This window comes from Haliaeetus leucocephalus, unplaced genomic scaffold, assembly GCF_000737465.1.
Source record: "Haliaeetus leucocephalus isolate CR32 unplaced genomic scaffold, Haliaeetus_leucocephalus-4.0 Scaffold170, whole genome shotgun sequence".
Classification (NCBI taxonomy): domain Eukaryota; kingdom Metazoa; phylum Chordata; class Aves; order Accipitriformes; family Accipitridae; genus Haliaeetus; species Haliaeetus leucocephalus.
The window spans coordinates 142,557-164,677 of record NW_010972606.1 but is presented as its reverse complement, the minus strand read 5'-3'; the positions used below and the strand labels follow the sequence as shown (position 1 = coordinate 164,677).

Below are 22,121 nucleotides of genomic sequence, written 5' to 3'. Positions count from 1 at the left end.
TTTGTAAGGAAATTAAGTGTCCAAGACTAGCAGAGCTATTGCAGTTTTTGAGTAAGCCCTAACACAAGAGAGATATATGTTCAAATCAGTGCTCCTATTTCGACTCTCAAAGTTTTGTGGATGGCCACATGTGCACAGACCTGGCCTGGGGGGAACGTCTTGGCACCTGCTTCCTTTTGGAACTCCATTACCTTCGTATTCCAGCCTGTACATCCACACTGAGGGGCAGATTCTGCCTGCAACCCTGGAAGGAAACAAGGTGTTACATAGGCTCAGTGCATATATAACACTTGCTATCTGTAGCTGCCAGCTCTTTCAAAATGTGGAGCAGAGGCTGTGGTTACACTTTTACACAACAGCTTCAAGGTCACAGCACTAAACTCTGCTGATGAGCTGCCCTCTCAACATCATTTAGTCTCGTGGGCTGGAAATATAGAGGCAAGGGCAAAGATTTTGTCTTTGGAGGGGAGAAGATGGGCAGAGACACCTAGAGGGGAAGAAACTGCCACCAATTGAAGGTGGACTGCCCGGGGACAGCACATACAGAGAGCACGTATTTCTAGAGGAGAGAGAAGCAGCAGCAGATGGTGGCTCACTAGAAACAGATTAAAGCAAGCTGGTACGGAAACAAGATGTGGCATCAAAGGTCAGTTCAAATCAGAAACAAAACTGTTCCTAGCAGAGCTCTGACTTGATTGGGAAATGAGAAACCTGGGTTAATTTCCCTGCTCAGCATGAGGAGGTTCAAGCCTACATGCCCCATTTCCCCAGAGAACAGTAACCTCCACACTACCAACCTGGAGAGCGGTGGTGGGAGGAGTGGGAGGCGGTGAGATGAACTCTCCCTGCATGTGTAAAGATTCATTTCCCCTCACACTGACTGTAGAAGTTTTCCTGTGTGATGAAGTGTACAGATCCCAGTGCCATTACTATTGACAGCGAATAAGTTAATTGTATAATATATACGTTAACTTGCCCTTCAGCTGTCCCAATGCTTAACGTACTTGGTATCTTTCGGACAGTGACTTCTTTTAGGCAGAATGGCATTCTGTGCGGCAGAGCCTGCCTAGCACTGCTGAACCCAGCATGGCTGACCCGTTACAGTCTACTGGTACCCACATGTAAAACCTGCTTTCATCATTGAAATTCAGCTATGGGGTAGGCATTTCAGAACGTCTGTGATATTTAAAATTTACATGCATGATAAATAAAATTACCTCAAAGAAGTACGCTAAGCACTTCCTGAACTGCAAATACATCCTTCTCTAGTCCAGAGCTGGGAACAACTACTGTCATCACTCCCAACAGCAACAGACTGTTCTGAATACTCCTCCCTTCTCTTCCATAGGAAGATTGTCAGAAAAAAACCTTTTATTGTCCAAAGCATAATTGTTTTGCTTATGTACAAGAATAAAGAAATTAAAAATGCACAACAGATATTTGCAGTATGTTTTATAAACACTAAACCATATAATACTAGAAGTGGTTGATTTAAAAAAATCCAAACATTTCTGCACATGCTGAAAGCATAGCCTTTATATTTGCCATTAAAGTGCTGTATTTTTGAGGAATACTGAATTTGGTAATGCAAGGAGATAAAGAACTAAGCCTACATTTCCTTATGATATGTAACTCAGATATATTATATGCTTACTGGAAGAAAAGTGTTATCCCATTAAATAGACTGTGTAAAATTCTGTTAAAATTGTATCATTTACTGAAAGAAGCAATTCTCAAGTGGAGGGAGGACTGTTATTCACTGGAGGGCTCCAGAGAAGGTCAGTCACCAGCTGCTAGCTCCTCTTTGCTTTCAGCTGCTCAACTCTGTACTAATTTTTTTTTACATGACTATTTCACAACTGCATCTGCTGCCACTGCTCTAAACTCAGCAAGGAACAGGGAACAGCAGGACAAAATTGTTTCTATAGCGAATCAATGGACACAACTGTCTGTGGAAGCCTTTCTTGAATAAATTATGGTCTACAGGGAAGAAGATCACTCTCTTGGGAAGAGCAATAACCATTTTAGAAGTAGCTTCACATAACTGCAGTTGGTACAGTTGAGCAATTTTTGCAATCTCTACTTTCTGATTGAGAGTAGTGACACTGGGGTTTTCACTGTCCATGGAATTCAAGATGAGAATACACAAAATAGCATCTCAATGCCTTAGATGTCTCCCATTCTGGAAGATAAACAAATCCAGTACACTGGTGTGAAAAAAATAAAACCAGCAACTTTACAAAAAGAATGCTACTTTTATTTTCAAATGCTGTAAAAAGCCTCATATAAATTTTTATAATGCTTCTATGTAACCTTCCCAACCACAACTAATGAAACAGTCTAGGAAAAATATAGCAGTTGCCATTTTGACTCCAAGAACGAGCTGCTGTAATACATCAACATTAAAAGGACAAGGTACAGTATGTTACAATGCTTGTAATTGCTCGTATTATTGAAAAAGTGAGAGCACTTCCTAAGCATTAGAGTATAACCGGGCCAAACTGCAGTATTCCCTACTTGCTCTTGCAGAAGGGGAAAGTCACTTCTTTAGGAGCCGGCACAACACCCTTTGTACTGCTTACGCCCATTTATCTTAGTAGTGTGGAGAGCTTTCAGCAAGCCCCTTTGCACTTAGGTGAATTCACCCACGTCAGATGCTATTATTCCATACTGTATCCAACGGCTCAGGTGTTTAACAACTGACCTATAAAAATAAGACTTATGTAACTCTCCAGCAAGGCAAATTTAACAGTGCAAATGCAGTATCAACAATATTTGATTTCTGAATGCTGGCAATTTTTTTTAACTCTTTTTGCACAAGAAACAACCTCTGCTGACATCCTGTACCTAAGGCCACTCACTCACGCTGACTGGAGATGGAACAAAGTACAAAAGCTCAGCTGCGTTTCCCAATCCAAGCTTCCTCCCCAGTTTCAGGGTATTCAGATCCAGAACATTGGATTCAGGCTCACCACTTCCATTGATGCACTCAAGTTTTCCCTGCTGGAATAGGTTAACTTCCCAGCAAACCTCTGATAACAATTTGCATACGCAATTCCACATTTAAACAAAAGTTAACAAAACATATTTCCAGAAAATAAGTTTTCACATGGTTGCAATCATCAAGCCATTTCAGGATCTTTGGTACTCCAAGAATAAGAAAAATAAATGGCACAGTGACAAACATCACCAAAGGAAAAAACACAACCATCCAAAGAAATAACACAAAAACAACAAAACAAAAGATATGTTACACTTCCATTTTTTTTGAAAGCCAGTGTAAATTAACCTTCTTTTAAGTCCATTACAGTGTCACAGTTTCACCTTTTAAAAAAATTCTATCATCTTAAAAGCAGTAGTTAATATTTTGTTTAACTTAACTTACTGTTTAAAATAATGCTCTGTTTAAAAAAAAAAAAATCAACTACCACAATACAGGAGTTTATGCTAAATAGGCTGCAGGCTCTTTCCCTATGGATATAACTCCTATCTGAGCACTGATATGATTAATCATTTGCAATTTTAAATGAGTATTATCTTTAGTGTTACAAATATAAGGGTTGAGCTTTTTCCCAGGTTTGTAAACCAGTGAGTATGTACAGACATAGTTGTTTAATAGATAGCTTTAAATTAAGTGTGTATTTATCTCCCCTCCCCCAAAATCCCACAGGAAAAAAAAAAAATCACCAGTATTACTGAGCATTTGCAGTTTCCATGAAACTTATCTTGTCTTAGCAAGTTCAAGCAAAGACTTCTTTTATATTATGCAAATAGGGTTACTAGGGTTACTGTGGTCTTTTGAAATGTGTTGTTCACAGGAATTCCACTTCTGGTGCACACAGAGCTGCATGAATGAGATTGGAAATTAAAACTAATAAAAACTCTCTTTTGAATAGCCGTGTCCTTGGAGAACAAATTCACATCTCATATTTTCTGCCCAAGCTCCTCAGACTTGGTAGAATGGATTGAAGGCCTCAGAAAAGGATTTTCCTTTCCTGAGAAGCCTCAGAAGCTGCTAGGACACTGGCAGAATAAAGTCTGAAAATGTAAAGGTGGATTTAAGTGAATTGCTGTTTTTGGACAGTCTTTGGATGGATACAGGTTGAGCTTCACTACACTGACAAGGCTAAGAACAACACTGGCAAATTTCTGAGAGATCTTGCCCCAATGGCAGTAAAGGGGTGTTAATTAGTGTAAGGTCTGGGAAGAAAAACGAGATATCAATGAGCTGTTCCCACATAAGTCTGGCATTTAGGCAATAGTTTAGCTTCACCATGTTCTGATCTAACACTGTACAAATTGGATGGGCCCTGAGGCACTGGCTACTCCTCTGATAAGCTGAAGACTAAAATCTTTTGTAGAAATGCAATATAAATAACACATATTGGATGCTTGAAGGGAGACAAAATATTAGAGGAAAGACATCACTGAAGCCCCTGAAGAACCTAGTAGCTGTTGGATTGGGAAAGACTACATGCACATCAGTAAGCCACTAATGCCCAGAAACCTTGCTGGTAAATGGTCTTTTATGCAGCAGATGAACACCCTAGTGTGTTTTTAAAGCATACAAATAATTCAGAACAGCTGATACCATGGTGCCTAACAGCAATAAATATTTCTGTAATGGCTTTATAAATAGTCACTTCCATTTTGCTGCAAAAACCAGTCTAATGGAGTTTTTCGTACTGTATGCCAAAACATCCTGTGCTTCACTCTGGTGGGTGTTGCAGAGGTTTTAGAGTGCCTTTCACTTGCATTCAGAGGAGGAAGACAGCAACAGTGACTCTGCTTGTTCAGTTACTGGGGAATTGTTCATTGCCGTAAATCTCTTTTGTAACCAGAAAATTACATCAAAGATCTCTACTGTATTGCGATAGATTCAAAGTACTGCAGATAATATGCTAGTACAGGCAGAGATACAGATAAATTTGCCAGAGACCAGATAACTGCAAACTGTTCAAGGAGTGCAGTTCAATCCTGAACTGCTGCTGAGCTGCATATGGAGAGATTTCTGCTTCAGTTTCCTTGACCTAGGAGAAGGAGACCTATCTCTGCTGTCTGTTTGTCACCATCCTGCACTGGGGGAAATAACATTTAGGTGCTCTGCCCAATTCAGTCATGGTTGTTTGTGGTTCCTGGAAACCGGGCTGCAGACTCAGCTTATCCTTTTTAATCCCGTGGTCCCCATTAGATGGAGATACTAGAAGACGATGGAACCCACAGGAGAGTCTGAATGTAGTGGGGTGCTCCATTTCCTTTAGCTTGGCAGAGGCTGCTACAGGGTATTATGGAAAGAAAAGGCTAGATCAGGATCGCTTCTGCCTGGAACTTCTTAGGGAGACAAAAAAGAAAAAGCAGCAGTTTGTTCACTTTTCTAGAATACATTTTGCAGAAACAGAAAAGGCTATTTGAATTACGAGTAGCAAAAAGATGATCTGCTTTACAGCAGAGGCAGGAATGCAGTCCTGGAAATTCTGCCATCTCTTCAAAACTTGGTATCAGAAAGTTTCCCTTGAGTTAAAAATCTTTATATTTTTTAATCGGATTCCTTTTTTCTTCTGAAGTTGCCAATAGGCATCGTCATCTTAAACAGTAATACCCATCAATTATCATTTAAAGCAGAAATACCACTAAACGGATCACAGTGGAAAAAGGAAGAAAAAGAAGAAGGGATGATTGGCCGATAAAGCCCTTCAGAGAGGAAGTGAGGGTAGGCAGAGTACAAGTAGGCCCACAGAACACTGCTATTTAAAATAATTCAATGTTGCCACACTCATGGGGGATCTGCACACCACAACTGGAACACCCTTGAGCAACTGCTCAGAGAATTTTGCAAATGCGGACAATGGTTTTTATACTGCGTATCTAAAACCCACCAGGTAAGCAGTATAACAACAATGCTGCATAAAATGATATGTTTTACTCCTGGGTGGATTAGATGGTTTACAGTACAAAGCCACAGTACAGAGAGGCATGATTAACCGTTATACACACATAGGCAGTGCAGTTAAAGGGATGTATGTTCCTTTTATTCCAGTACCTTTGTATAATAAAGTTAACAAAAATATTCAAATATTAAAAAAAAAAAAAAAAAAGCCAGCTGGCACTGCCAACTAATTCCTGTAGTAGTCTTAGAAATCCTAATCCTGTAGAATTTCCTTGTGAAATCGATGCGCACCAGAGTCAATGTATTGATAACTAATGCCAAGCGGGTCTGGTGATGCAGCTACCTGAGGTTTGTATTTTTATATCTTTTGCGGGTTTGTGTTTTGTTTCACAACTTTCCGGCTTTCATGTAGGAAGGGATTGAGCCACGCTGTGTGAGCCCTTCAAACCTCTTGTAGGTATAATTGAGGAAAACCCAGTCTTTGGATTTGTAGTCAGGTTCCGTTGTGTTTGGCACTAGAATTCAGAAACAAAAGTAAAGACAAAACAAAACAATTAAAAACAGTGCTGCTTCTGAGAGGACTGTTCACAGAGCACTGACATAAACAGCCCTGAACTCTTATTTGCCTAGTCAGCAGAAATTCCTTGAAGAAATCCTGTTTCTAATCAGGTCAGTTGCCTTTTGTCAATAGTCTGAGAAGAATTATAATTTCAGCATATATCTCTGAAGCGTAAAAAGTTATTTTTTTTATTTGTTTGGGATTTGGGGTTTTTTAGTCTGTGTACACACCATAAGAGACTCCCATACCTTGACAGGAACCTCTAACACACCCACAGGATATACAATTATGAAAAACATAACATTTAGGATGCTCCATGCACAACAAACACATGTATACATATCGTGTTATCCTCACAACAAACAGAAGAAAAAGATACATCCAAGTTCTCCCAAGAGAACTGCACATATTACTCTCCTAGGACTTCTTCCCTGCTCATAGCTTCAGCAAGGCTTGTACAGCCTCCTTTTATTTTATGAACAGCCCACATGGCTGGCTTGCTGCACATTCACTGCAGTGGGCTTCTATATTTAGCTCTCTGGTTACTACTCTTAGAGTTCTATAACAATATTTTCAACTCAAGATGCCAAACACACCGATACTAAAGTTTGTATTTAGGTATCTAGATGTACAGTAACATTTTCAGTGGGTCTGAAATGCCGAAACAAATACAAATGTACTTGCCATTATCCAAATATGGACTTAAACAGCTGAACATAGGCACTGGAGATTGATTGCTTTTGCATTAAAAGCACAAACTTCCTTGCCATGAAATAAAAGCCATTTCACAAAAAATCCTCAGCTTTTTGATAATTCTTATGGTTGTTAGCACATCTACACTTATCTGTCATCAATTAATCATCTTTATATATCTATCTTTAAGACACTAATAATTCACTGGAAACAGTGGGAGCTGTGAGAATTTGGCATGTCAGAGAATCAAGCCTTTTATGTATAAAAATTTCCTACTACTTGCCAATAGAAATTAACAATTAAATTTAAATGAATTGCAGAGCCACTCTGGTTCATAAATCACTATATTAATTAATCATCTGTCTGAAAGTTTTTGCCCACAAATATGTGGACATTATGTTTGGCATGAAACTCAAAAGTCATTAAAGATCAAAAGCAAATCAGTGCATAATGTTTTAGCAGAAGTTGGTTAGACAGACTGTATGGTAGAAAACTGTAGTTTTCTGTGCTCACTATATATGCAAACCATTTTTACTAATAGATTTAACTGTTAATATCTGTGAGCTTTTTTTTTTCCTCCAGAGTTCTAAGGACGTAGAAGCTATGAGAGATCACAGATCTACATTTATATCTGAAAGAAAACTCTCTAGATCAAGTCTGTATATTACCTTGATTAGGCTATCAGAAAAATGAATATAAACAACAACAAAAGCATCTGTGGTGTATTCTGACATGTCATAGATAGAAATTTGGAATTTACAATGGCAGTCTCACCTGGCTGTAAAATATCAGATTCAGGAAATTCATCAAAGTTGGAAGTATCATCAATACTTTTGATTTCTATAGGGATTGCAGCTGGTCTTTCCCTGCAAATAGAAATAAATGCCAGAATAGTCAATACTAGGAAAAGATACATTAAGTTCCAGTTTTGTTTAACTTAGCTTTTTACAGTTACAACATCCCTTTAATTTAAAGCATAGAGGTTCCACCGAGTCCATCAGAGATGTATCGGACTCGCCTGTTTGCTGACATCATGGGGAGATTTATTAGTTTCCTATCTAGCATTAGTATCTTCTTGGCAAACTTGGGGAAAACATAATTTTTCCCATTAACTGAAACAGCATTCCACACTTATCTGCCACATGGCTATCACTACAATCTTGGTTGTTACCAAGATCAACTGTGGTTACCTTCATTTCATAAACCCAGCCTACCCAGCAGAGCAGGATTTTACTTGCATTTGAAGCCATCAGATATGTTGCTTTACAATTCCAGTGCTCATCAGCCTAGACCTCATCCAAATACTTTTGACTCTAACTCTTATTTCTGACACTCAGTCACCAGTATTTCTCATCCAAAATAGGCTGGCTCTGACATGTTACTGCTTTATTAGCTCAACAATTAGGCAGCCCTTTAAGAAGTTTTAATGTGGCTTTCAAAGTTGCTTAAGTCATCTGTCCCACGAAAGCATTCAAACTGGAACACGGCCCTGTGGGAAAGTCATTAATTTACACCTGTAAACTTACTATGGTTGTAATTATTACAATTACAATTAAATCCACTTCTGGGTGGAACAGAGAAACCATTTTGCCAGGTTGCCAAATGTGGCATGAACAGATATGTTACTGCTCTTGCTGCTTATTAATGTCTCCCACGCCGAAAAGATAAGTTAAATGAGGCTTTCTGCACCAGAAGAAATGAGAACTACTAGAGCTGGACAATCACACGCCCACAGTATGGATTTTCATATGGAAAACTGCACTATTACTGAAAAAGGAGACTACCTCAAACCTTAAAGAGAGCTGAACAGTAGCTGTCATTTCAACTGAAAATATCCGTGGGGCCACCAAAGTCTGCTCTAAAGGTGTTACCACTTTGGGTACGTGCAGATGTAGCTCAGCACCTGCAGGCACAAGCTCAGGCTGGAACTGGTACGGCTGCCTCGGCCAGGACCTCTGCCCAGGCTTGGCCCAGCAGAATTTGGCCACAAAGGCTGCAACTCTGAGGTGAGTCAGTGCCTCTGCCCAGCACTTCTGTAGACATACCGGTTCACTCAGGTGTAGTATCTGCAGCATGCAGTAAAGACATGCCCTGTGTTTTCCTCCTACTTGCTGCCTCTCCATTCATCTATTTTCCCTACATTTTTGGAATAGAATTTGCTTTTCTTATGCTCCTATTACAAAAAAAGTCAATGACAGCAATTGCTGCAGAGCCCATTACTACTGGAGGAGGAGCTCTCTGCTGATATCAGACCATACATCAGGAATAACACAGCCACCCTACGACAATTTCTTTACATCCTGGGCACTCTGGGGCAATCTGACGCATCTAAAGGCAATTAAACTCTGATCAGATCTATGAATGTCAGCAAGGCCTGGAAACCTTCGCTGTCACCCACCTACTGCCTGCCAGTAGCTGCCCTTCAAAATAAAAGATAAATTGGAAATAATTATCCTTGACATCATAGTACATGAAATTCTTGCTTTCATGGCTTTTATTCTCTCTATAAAATGTGTGGGTATATATATACACATATACATACCTGATATGTCCCCAGTCCACTCCTTCAAAAAATGGATGACTTTTTATTTCCTCTACTCCATTACTACCAATTCTATTTTCTGAGTCAATACAAAACCTGAAAAAGTGGAAAAAATAAAGGGAATGTTACAATAAATGCAGATGGAAGCAACAGCAAATAAAACTGCTCTGGTATCCTGTATCGGGAATTTGAGGAAGTTCTTTCAAATTGTGCCACCACTTGGGGTAACATACAAGCAGCCCGTTGCATCTAGGAAAGAAGGGAAAAAGTCGAAGCAGAATATTATTGGAGTGCCAAAACAAAAAGCCATGATGACAGTAACTTACACCTTTTCTAAACTGTTGCATCGCCATCTTCAAAGTTTGTGAAAAGCCGCTGCAAGTTTTAGCCCTGTAAGATTAGTTTGGAATGGAGGCTTAAGTCCCTACCACTGAAAACTCCTCTGCATGTTCTCAACTATTTAAAACCCATGTTTCAAAGTCACAAACAGGAACAAATACACTTAGTGAAACAGGACTACTCTCTGATGTCACATTTTGAAACTACAATAAGCTAGACACATTCAAAACATGCCATGTCCCTGTTCTCCCTGTCACCCCCTCTTCCCTCTCCTTAGACATTCAGGTGCTGGTAGTACAAAGACTCAAGGCCTATTTCTGATATGACCCAGCTGCATAACCTCGGCTCAGACTCCAGAAGAAATTGACAATTTATGAGAAGCACCTGTGAGAAAGTCCATAGAGTCAAGTAAGAAGAAAAAAGTGAAACTGGAGACAAAGACAGGATTGTTGAGATGGGGACTGTTAGCTGCTCAAGTAGGCAGGAAAAAAAACACCAACAAGGAAAAGTATAAAATCTTAAAGAAACAAAATAGGGAGGTAGAAGTTCTCTGACAGCAACTCAGTGACACTGGGGATTTTTTCCAGGGAGCAGCAGAGGCTGACCCTTCTCCTCTGGACTCGTGCCTAGCTGGCTGAAAAGACTCTGACGTATCTCATCAAGGAGATGACCATACCAATGCTTAGCCTAGGAGTTCATTAAATCCTAGATATCTTTTGTATGTGTTAGCAAAGATAACTGCTTTATATTTTTACACTGTCCTTGCAGTCTCTTTGAGGATGGCAAAAGGTGTCAACAGTGACACAAAGAGGGAAGTTTACAATAACAGGAAAAAACCCATGTCAGACAAAAAGCTTGGTCTTGCCAAGTGTAGAGTCACCTGACGATCTCCTGGAAATGGGGAGTACTTGGCAGCACGGGGATGTGGGCCTCCTGTTGCTCTAAAAGTCAGCTGGCCTTTGTTAAATGAAATCCTGTTTGCCTAGATGAGCAAAGCCTCTGGTTGTTGATTTAGTTATCCTGAACTCATAATCTCTCTACACAGTCACATCATCCAGATTCACAAGGCATTTTTCACATCAATACAATGCAATACAAAAAAGGTCACCTTCTTGCTAGTTAGTGAAATTTTCAGCAGGTAATTTAGTACCATAGCAAGTTAGGCTATAAACTGTCTCCAATTATAGACTCTAATGTTCTTTTACTTGTAGTTGAGTGTCACTTGGGAAAAAAACCTGCTTGTATTTCTACTGCAGCCCAGCCAGTTGGTTGATGCCAAGTACTAATAATAGACCTCAAACCTTGTAACAAGAGTTAGCCAGACCAGTTGTCTCAGGCTTTGTCTGAACTTGAGCTTATTTTAGTTTGGTTTTAACTGTATCCATAAAAATAAAGAAACTTTAGCTTTGTTGGCAACTTTCTTTAAGTTGAAATATATGTTGTCTAACTTGTCCAAGCTGTAATGGACAAAGTACTCAATGGCCACGTATTTTTTGCCTGCTATTATGACCTCATTTTAGTAAGTGATCTGTAACTAAAGATGTTTTATCCTAATTTAAATCCTTCCATGTATGGAGAAAAACTAATAAATTCAAGTAGTCATTGTATAAGTAAATTCATGAGCGAGACATGTTAACAAATAAACTGCCTGAAATATCTAAACATGTCCCAAACACAGCCAAGACTGAGGAGGAAGAAATCCTCAGCAGCAACACTGTACTCTTTCCAGCAGAGAACTCAGGATGCTGACAACAGGCAGGAGAGGTTAAGCAGAACGCTAGAGAAACAGATACTGAAAACATAATAAAACTGTTATACATGAACTTATTAATGAGGATTAACAATAATTAAATAACTTGAACTGTTAGTATCACTGTAACTGGATTAAGAATAACTGTTTGTTGGATGCTACTGGACCACTGCTTGGACTAATAATAAATTCTAGTTCTTAGCTGTGCCTATGAAGTACGTTCCCCTTTTTGCTTGTAAAAAAATTGTGTAAGCTTGTAATATTATCTCGGGGGGTGGGGGGGTGGGGGTGGGGGGGGATAAATTAAAAATCAAAGCCAAAAACCACATCCCCCGGCAAAACCTCCCAGGGCAAGAGAGCATTTCTGCCTGACCTTGACACCAAAACCCCTCGCAAGAACTTCAGTGCAAACTGAATGGATTAAAAACTGTTAAAATTAAAAATTTTGGAAAAAGCGAGTAAATCCAAACCATCCAATGATTTCTGTTCAGTACATTAAATGCTGGCAAGTGATTATTTACTAGATCTCTCTGAGAAGAGAAAAATTACGTGTTAACTTTTTTTTTCTTCTTTTTTTTCCCAGTCCATTCTGTTTCTCCTGATATCATGGTACAAATCAAGATCATTATAGCTTATTTCATCACATTAAACAAATGGCAAAGGGAAAAAAACTAAAAAAAAAAAAAAAAAAATCTATCAAGGATGGTGACAGACAAGAAACCAACCTTCCCTCCAATCTAAAGCTTCCTTCATGCAGAATGGAAAGTTAACATAATGGAAGACGACTATGTCTGAGTGACTGGCCAGAAATGGGCTTTTGTTACTGACCTTAGAATTAAATCCTTTGCTTTCTCTGAAATGGGCACTTCTGGAGGAAATACCAATGTTTCTTTCCAGTTCATAACTTTCCTGTAAGTCTCTTGTGGCGTTTCTGAGCAGAAAGGTGGATACCCTGCACAAACAAATAGAAAAATTAACAAGCTTTCCCAGAAGAGGAAAGTGACCTGGGCCTCTGCTTTTGCCACTACGACTCCCAAATCTAACAAGTAGTACCAGCCAAAAGTTTTCTCTTTTGTAATGCAACATTAAAGGTGTTTTGTTACTTCCAAGTAATGAGACTGAACCTCAAAAACATTTAATAGTGAACAGTTATTCACTGAAACAACTGAGGCATCATCTCTTGCTGTCTTCTTGGAAAGGTGGGAGGACAAAGTTTTCTGGAAGCTGAATTTGGGGCTTACTTCAGGTAGAACTGAATAAAATTCTGGTACCTCCACTATGCAGGGGATCAGACTCAGTGAACTAACGGACCCTGTTACCTTTGAACCCTTTGAATGATTCTTAAGTTGGGGTCTTTAACATACCTATTAGCATTTCATACATAATCACTCCCAAAGACCACCAGTCACACAGCTTGTTGTACCCAGTCTGCATAAATACTTCTGGTGCAATATAGTCTGGGGTTCCAACAGTAGAATATGCCTGGAAAAAAAAGAATAAACTCTTTGAAAGATAAATACTACGTTTTTACACTTCGCAAAACCTTTTCCTGGGGATTCACATATAGGATCTTGTTATTTGGATAGACAAGAATGCTTAATTTGAGAATTCACAGTATCTAAAATCCCAAGAACATTATTCTTTTACACGAGTAAGCACAGAGAGCCTTGAAAGTAAATAGAAACCATCCTCCTAAATGTGACAAAATCATAAAATATTCCCACTGCAATATCAGAAGGTCATCTTAGCTAAAGTTTCAGGTAGCCGCATTACTAAAATACCCAAGAAGTTCTGTTGCTGTTGTAGTTGGTTTTGGTTTTTTGGGGTGGTTTTTTTGTTGTTGTTGTTGTTTGTTTGTTTTTTTAAAAAGGGATAACCAGTGGTAGATTCCCACACGTGACACTCTGATACACTAGCTGTTCCATGTATTACCTTGTCTTCATTGCAAAATTTATTTGAGCTCTTACTGGACCCAGGCTCCGTCTTTTTAACCTTTTAAATGTGCAGCCTAGGTGATTCTGACTAATGACTAAATCTTTGGCTATTTGGGAATTTCTCTTTACTGATGGAAAATTTTGCACAGGGCAGGGGGGAAATACCCCCAAACCAACAAAACCCCACAAAACCAAAAAAGGCCACCAAAACCAGTTTTGCCAGAAAAACCTTTACTTTCATTTGTCTGACCAGAAACAAAAGACTTCATTTCATTGGACAGAACCAAAGTTTTGAACCAATGGAAAACCAAGAATATGGCTCCTTTTCAAATAGTGTTGATACAAGTGTCATTTTGGCCTTTTATTCTCTCTGTTGGACTGTCTCGTGATTCATATAGCTTCACCCCACAGTTCTGCCACATCAGTCTTTACTGACCTGGAGATGTAGTCTTTTCAGGAATCTAACTCCAAGTGGGAGTAAGGGTGTGAAATATAGCCCCTGAGGTGACATGATTGCAATGTAATCTCATTATGTCTCATGAGGAAAGAAAAAACAACCCAAAAGCTTTTCGGAATACTGCAGCATATCACTTTTTAAACAGAGTGTGCAAATAAAAAGTTCCAAAATTTGAAAACTGAGGTTTTTACAACTGCTATTTGGTGAAAATCAGGAGCAGGGCTGAAATTCTGAAATCCCATGGCTGACAGATACTTTCCTTTGATTCAGTTAATGCCACAGCTCCCTTTATTACTTGACCACTCTTCATTATAAACCCAGGCTGCAGCACTCCAGTGCCAATACACTCCACTGCCTTTCCATCATACCCCCATTCAGCAGAAGGACAAAGAAGTTTTCCCCACAATTCTCTGAAAAAGAACCACAAAGCTACGCACCTTCTTGCGACACTGAACTGCAGGAATTAAACCCAGGAGTTCACACACAGTGTCAATACCAGCTCAGTCTAGGAGACAATCTCAAGATACTCAAGAAAACAGACAGACAAAGCAACCCTGATCTCTGAGCTATTCCACAACTGGAATCACTAAACCACCTTCTTTTGAGTTATCTGCAATTTTAGGAGCTTGAAGAGAGTGACATCTGTGATGGATGAGGACCTTTCAGATTTTAAAAACCAGCAGCATTAATGCTGAGTTTTTATTTAATGTTTTCTGTAAATAGTTTCAAAGAAAAATAAATTATGTATAATTTCATTAACTCACCAGCTGTCGCCTGTTCTTCTTCCATGTTTCTGCTTTCCTCTTTGAGTTCATATTCTGAAATGCTAATTTACAAAATAGTTATTAGATAATAAATGCATTTGTGAGAATTAAAAGAAAAGATTGATAACATTCTCTTTTGAAAGAATAACTATTTTGTATCTTTAGAATGCTTTAGTCTAGAAACAAATATTTAGTTATAACTAGAGATGGGAAAATGAAAATGAATAACTAGTGTCCAGTTTGCAGCTGAAACTCATACAAGTAGGACACATGATCAGCAATTCTAATTTAGAACTTGCTAAAAGTTTTACAGATTGATCTGAGATCAGCAGCACTTATTGTTGCAGCTGGCAACGTATATTCAGATACGGGCGATGTTTTTTTAAGCAACAAGAAGAATCCAAGAAGAACTGCAGAGGAATTTTACATTTGTAGAATAAAACACTGATGAGGATGTGTCACCAAGGCATGCTGATGAACAACTTTACTCTTATGAAAAGCTGCATGAGATTATCACTGACTTCAGAAAGCTGGCACATGAAACCCATGTCCCTTCTGCAAGAGTGTTTCTGTAACTTCGCTAACATTGTTATGAAAAATACATTAAAATACAGACACATTACATTATGTGTATGTGTATCTGCATACAAATGTGCAAAAATACATTATCACTGCAGAAATCATAATTTCTTTCCTGTGAAATGCTTCCATGTCCCAGGGAACATGCATTTCCAGTTTTCCAATTAAATGCAATCAGCCTGACCAATCTTGTTTATCCCAGCAGAAATAAATTATGATGTGGCAAAGCTGCAACTCAAAACTATTTAAATGTTTAACTAGGACACCTTATACTTACAGAAGTCACTTGGTGGGTTGTGTGTAAGGTTCCTATAGAACTCTGTTCTGTGAGCTTTCTTTAAACCTGTGCATAGCCCAAAATCAGACAGTTTTACATGACCCTAAAAAAAAAAAAAAAAAAAAAAATCAGAGAAGATGAAAACATACTTTATAAAGGTAGTGCTCGAAAAAGAAAGTTTTAATAACTCCTTGTGCCTTCTCAGGCCATGATGGACTAGCACAGGATTACCTAATCCAGGACAAGTAGGCAAATAATGACTGAATCTTGGTGTACTGTGAGAGTGTGTTTTCTCTCCAACAGGTTATTGCCCCTGGGAATGGTTAAACCTACAATTCTGCAACAGCTGAGGGCGGCTGGTTTGCCTGTTCTTGTTTTGAACTGGATAACACAGACTGAGAAAGCCTCCAGGACAAAATTATTTTGTTTTGCTTTGATGGTAACCAGGCTTTAATCAGGTTTCCAGACATCAATGCTAGATAGTCTAAAGACTTGGGTATGATGCTTACTGGATCCATTTCATGGCTCCCTATAGTCAGTCTTAACAGACAGAGTGTTTCTGCTGGTGAGCAGGTAATAAAACAAATGAGGTAACTGTAGGAATTGAACTGATTATTTAACACTGCCTGAATATTTCATGCTTTCATTCGTCTTGCAGTAACTAAGTGTATGTTTTTAATGTGTATGAATACGAGCACCTGGACACCCTTCTCACTTAAAAGGCTAGCCTTAAAAGGGTTAAAAGGCTTTCCAACAAAAAACAAGTGCAGTTTTGCTTTAAGTATATTGGTGTTCTACAAGAAAAAGATAGTGACCATTTTCTGCCTTTACTCCAGCTAGTTTAAATCACTGGTGCAGCTCTACTGGTTCCCACCAATTAGCACCACTATAAATGGTATTATCTGCAGAATGAGTTGTTTAAAGCAGAGGCAGTTTAACATGCACATTACATGCCTTAGCATCCAGCAAAAGGTTATCTGGTTTAATATCTCTGTGGATGAATCCCAGCTGGTGAATAGCATCTATGGCCAACACAGTTTCAGAAATGTAAAACTGTGTCTCCTCTTCTGATAAGGTGTCTTTCTTCATTAGTAAGGTCATCATGTCACCTAATCAAAGAGAAGAAAATACAGCTCAGAAATCAGAACATTTTAACCACCAGACTAATTCTCTATGAAACCCCAGTAGAATCCAAATTTAACCTTGTAACTGGCCTTACAGCTACTAATTATAAAACTATTACTGCAGGGACCTACAAACCCAACATACTTTTTTAGTAAACTGGATGTAAACTGTTGAAAATCCTAATAGGAACTTTAATTGTATAGTCCAGGAAGATATAGTGAATTTTAACACATAATACATGTATCGCACAAATAAACTGTTTAAACAAGAACTTTTTTGTTGTTGTTTTCACTGTTAATAGCTTCAGCAGTAAAAATCAGAATGTTGGATTAGAATAATTATTTAATCCAAGTCTATTTTGACACCCCTTCATAACCCTTCTCCTTCCCCTAAAAGTCAGGAATGGTTAGATTACTGGGACTTCATTTAAAACAACGTTAAAATTTTTATTATCACGAGTTACAGAGCGTGCATGTTTCTAACATTTTATGAAGCTGACAACAAAAGCTAAGGAAGAAGTACTTGTATCACCTAACACTACAACATGCAGCTTACCTCCAGGTAAGAACTCCATGATCAGGTAAAGATTTCTTTTATCCTGAAAGCTGTAAAACATTTTCACTACCCAGGCTCCATCCGCTTCCACCAAAATATCTCTTTCTGCTCGGATATGGGCCACCTAAATTTTTAAAACATTACTGTTATTAAAGGACAATTTAAATATATCAACAAGCAACACCATATTATATTCCTAGTCCTACAATATATTTTCATGATCTTTAGCAAAGAAACTATTTTTCATGTTCTTTTCATACTCATATTTTTCATAAGTTTTTACTAGATACTACAAAGTACTCACAAAATACCCACCAGAAACCCACAGAAGTCAACTCAATGTTGAAAATAACCATTCACACAACTTTGCAGAAGCAATCTCTAGAAACACAAAGCATAGCTTGTTAAGCTGGTTTTGTTTGTTGGAACTAATGAAGCTGGTGGAAAAGTGCAATTCCCTTCTTTACTATGCCCTAAAATGAAATAGGAACATTCCAAAAAATCAGAGCTGATCATCACAGAGTTTTATATGGTAGTGTCCCTACTGCAAGCTCAGACAAAAGTTTATCGTGCAACTCAAGGTGCAAATACTGACAAAATTATTGGAAAAGGCCAGAGCTGGTCTTAAAGAATGTAAGAACCAAGATGTAAAATGGTAGATGCATTATGATTACTGTCAGAAGTTACCAGATTTCTCATATATGTATACAAAGAAACAAAGAGCTAATAGCTACTTCTACACAGATATCTCACTGTTTAAACTTGGCAAGATAAGCCTCATGAATCTTCTCTAGCAAGGGTCACACAGTGTCTAAATGAATTACTTCCTGCAAAACCCGATTCCTTCATCACTGTGAAGAGAGAAATGTCTGGCTTACAGTGAACTACTGTCTGGTTCCCAAACCCACATTGTACACACTGCTGATGGTGCATGAACCTCTTCCAGATGGTACATGGAGACTGTTCCTACACGCATACGTGGCAAACCTTACTTGAACTGCATGGCAAGTGCCTTGGCCAAGTGGGAAAAGAGCTAGGATGAATTTCAGCCCTTACAGATGACGGCAGGTAGCAATGAGCTCAGTGGCTAGTATTAGAACAGTGCAAAAACGGTCAGGGTCTTGGGCTATTTAAGGGGGGGAAAGGGAAGAGAAGATGGAGCCATTGCTCCAAGTGATGTCCATGAAGCTGGCCCAGAATAGATATGGCCACCACTGCTGCTGATGTTGGTCCTGGGCAAGTGAGTTTGGGAATATCTGACCTTGCTCAGGATATTCCAGTCCCAGCTGAGGCTTTGAAAAACATATGGAGAGCTGCTACCCCATGAATTCACTGCAAACTAAGAATGATGGAGATTGGAGGAGGGGGGTGTGTTTCAATAGAATGTACCCTCATCCTGAAGGAAAATGAAAGACACATGCATGGAAAAATACTTCTTGACAGCTGTAAGGTTTTCATTATTCATACAACAGAAAGCAACTTCTGGAGAGAAAATATGTACCACTATTCCAGCTTCAAGGACTATTTCCAATAAGCAGCAGTCTTCTGCATCCCATCTCCAGTTCAACTAGCCAGAAGCATCTTTATATGTATGTGTTCTTTTCACAGGGTTTCACAGGGCAATGAGTTCCCTCTCTGTAGTAGGCACTCGAACGTTGATTTACCTAGCTCTATCTATTCTCATTAGAAAATATTTCTTTCCACCCTCCACTCCTCAATGTAGCTATAAAATATAATATTAAAACCTTGCTTAAAAAACAGCCAGAATATCTTCCAGTGCTATCAGGCTTGGGGGGGGGGAATCTTAATTTTCTTGTATTTGTGTCCTGTGTTGCTTTCCATTGAACTAACCAGGCAATGAAAATTACAGCAGATAAACACTCTCCAGGGAAGAATACCATCCCAAACTAAATGGAGAGTGTGAGCTCAGCCTCTTTGCCACATCATGTTATGAAATGGGGGCAGGGATTCAACCAGAGGGCCACACGCATCCTGGCTGCTGTGCAGAACATGCTGCTCCTCTGGTTCCCTATATTCAGGGCATGGGCTTGAGAAGACAAAAAGTCTGTGCCAGGAAAAAAAATGAAGTACAAGTACCACTGCAGGGAAATGTAATACAAGAGCAAATGATGGGTAAGGTTTGGACTGGTTAGGAGAAGTCCTCTTTTATCTGCCCTTTTGCTTGAGACATCCACACTCAATTTCTTTGCTTTGTGGTGCTAAAGTACTTGCTGTATTCTACCAAGAATATGCAGTGAATTGCTAACTAAAAAGTAAAAGCAAAACCAAAACTAAACTAACAAAACCAAAGCAAAACAAAACAAGACCCAACTAAAAAGCAAAACAAAGGAAAACAAAGCCAATGAACAACGTGACATCTGTTAGTATCTAACCATCAAAAGAAAACAAATACTCTCAGTATTTACTTTGGCACAGTATTACTTTTCAAAAAGCATTTTCCTTGAAATGCACTTTTACAGATTAAGTACTATAAGGTCTGCATCGATAAACGAAGGGAGGGGAAAAAAAAAGTCCTTGTCACTATTCCAAATTGGTTGTAAATAAAACATTTTTGAAAATCCTGTTTACATGACCTTATTTCCTAACTTCTACTTATTCTTTTGTATGGTGGTAGCAACTCCATAGATGCTTTGGATTGCTATACCATTACTGGGGCTTTCGAAGTGGAAAATATGACCAAATAGTATCTGCCACAAAGAACTTTGGCAACATTCTAGACAGTGTAAGTTTGAAATCTAGGGGACTGATACAACACAAACCTGCTCTTTCTCCAGCATATCAGCTTTCCTTAGTATCTTCATTGCATAAATATGACCCGTATCCTTCTTCTGAACGAGGCGTACCTATAATGAGAAATATAACCCAATCAGTCTTCTCTACCTCAGAAACTAGACCCCAGTGTGGAATCTACCAGAAGGCTCAAAATTGCTGGACATGGAAAAGTTCTTTTGTTAAACATTTAAAAACACATGGAAAAAAGAAATATTTCTACACCGTGTATAACACTAACACTAGTGATGAACAGACAATTTGAAGTAGTTATTGTTTTAGGAAAAGTTAGCAGGCACAGTAAATTCCAGGTAGCCATGAGATTGCGTATGCTACAATTCAGGAGCAGATACAACTGTGATATGACACAGGGCAGGGAGGATGTTTACAGACAGGAGCTGTGCCACTGCAAGTCCATCATTTCAGGGGGCCACATGGGCAACATCAGTTTGGGCCAGTTTGGGAAGCTGTGGGAAACTAAGGGCCTTTCCAGGAGCCTTGAGAAATCATTGCACGTAATTCATTACTGGACTTATTACACTTGCACAATTACTCAAATAGCTATTCTTCCGCAATAAAACCCCCCAACTGTAACTTTTTATTCTGCAACTAAAATGTTTCATTTTAATGTTGAATCAAATTTTAACATCCTGTTCAAGCAAGAATGCCACAAACCTCCCCAAATGCTCCTCTTCCTATAACTTTCAAAGATTCAAAGTCATCCAAGCCAAGTCTAGTCCTCTTCAGTCGCAGAAACTCTGTTTCTTTGCGAGCATGTTGTGACCTGCGCAGTTTTTTCTAAGGACACACATACACAGAAATTTATAAGTCATTTGACAGTAAAAAATCAAGATATACAATCTCCCTTCCTGTGAAGTATTCTCTCTCCCATTAGGATTACAGAGAAAATGTAAAAGGAGAAGTCTTTCTGCATTTCTCAAAGAATCATCCATGAGCACTGTCTTCTATATAGAGACCTCAGGCCCATTTTCACTTTTTTTGGAGGGGTTGTTTTATTTTTTGTATTACTTGGATATAAAGAAACAGTAATAAAAAATAATGAAGAGAAAAAAAAAAATATCATATTGGTTCAAACAAAGTACATCAGTCCAAAGACCAAAGTCACTAGCTGAGGCAAGGACTCTTGTTTTGGGGCATTACAAAGGACCAATAAAAACTGAAACTTGCACCCCACTGAAAAGTGATGAGAGGCAACAAGGACCCTAACAGGCAGCAGAGATCCAACTCACACCATCTATAGCAAAATCCATTTCATTTATGGCAGGCAAACATCACATTTGAAAGAAAAATAGGTCCAAATCCTGTCATATATTTTGTTCTATAGAAATGTCAGTGGGTTTCACTCTGAGAGAAGACAAACACCAAGCTATGCTCCCAAAGTTGCCGAGAAGATCTCAGAGACTGCTAACCAGATCCATCAATCAGGCACCTGCCAGATTTTGTACTAGGATGGCAGCATCATTTAAAACCACAAGATGGCATTACGCACCCACACTCGCTTTTCCCTCTTCCCAGAAGCTACGGCAGCCGCACAAACCCAGAAACAACTGAGGCACTATTCCTACTTATTTCCCTGCCTATCCTGAAGGCAGTACAGGCAGCCATGGATGATGGACCTCAGAAAAGGAACTTACTGACCAAAGTTCTGAGAGATACCAACCAGACAGAGATTCCTCCTCATCCGTATCCAAATGGAGCAAGCGTGTGCCCAGTTTATTGTTTCAATCAAGAAAAAATGGTTCAGCATTTTGCTTTCTACTCACCTCTTCTAAGCGCATCTCACCTTTTTTTCTTGCTAAATACAACAGCAAACAATTTTAATCTTTGAAAAGCATGCTATACACTTGCT

At 38.9% G+C, this 22,121-nt stretch overlaps 1 protein-coding gene across 7 annotated transcripts in view; it reads right to left on the bottom strand.

The window, feature by feature from the left end:
* Nucleotides 1-4,999: 4,999 nt before the first annotated feature.
* Nucleotides 5,000-22,121, bottom strand: part of STK38L (serine/threonine kinase 38 like) — a 48,687-nt gene continuing 31,565 nt past the window's right edge. For 6 of the 7 annotated variants that reach the window (XM_010563562.1, XM_010563560.1, XM_010563559.1 and 3 more), the window contains 11 exons: nucleotides 20,927-21,049; nucleotides 20,242-20,325; nucleotides 17,462-17,585; nucleotides 16,736-16,890; nucleotides 15,782-15,884; nucleotides 14,926-14,987; nucleotides 13,135-13,252; nucleotides 12,599-12,722; nucleotides 9,682-9,777; nucleotides 7,914-8,005; nucleotides 5,000-6,402 (listed from right to left, as the gene is read on the bottom strand). In XM_010563562.1, the coding sequence (XP_010561864.1) occupies nucleotides 6,275-6,402; nucleotides 7,914-8,005; nucleotides 9,682-9,777; nucleotides 12,599-12,722; nucleotides 13,135-13,252; nucleotides 14,926-14,987; nucleotides 15,782-15,884; nucleotides 16,736-16,890; nucleotides 17,462-17,585; nucleotides 20,242-20,325; nucleotides 20,927-21,049 (1,209 nt within the window). In that variant the 3' untranslated portion in view covers nucleotides 5,000-6,274. Of the gene's footprint in view, nucleotides 6,403-7,913; nucleotides 8,006-9,681; nucleotides 9,931-12,598; nucleotides 12,723-13,134; nucleotides 13,253-14,925; nucleotides 14,988-15,781; nucleotides 15,885-16,735; nucleotides 16,891-17,461; nucleotides 17,586-20,241; nucleotides 20,326-20,926; nucleotides 21,050-22,121 lie in introns of those variants that run through there. The other variant, XM_010563564.1, reaches the window with a different exon arrangement.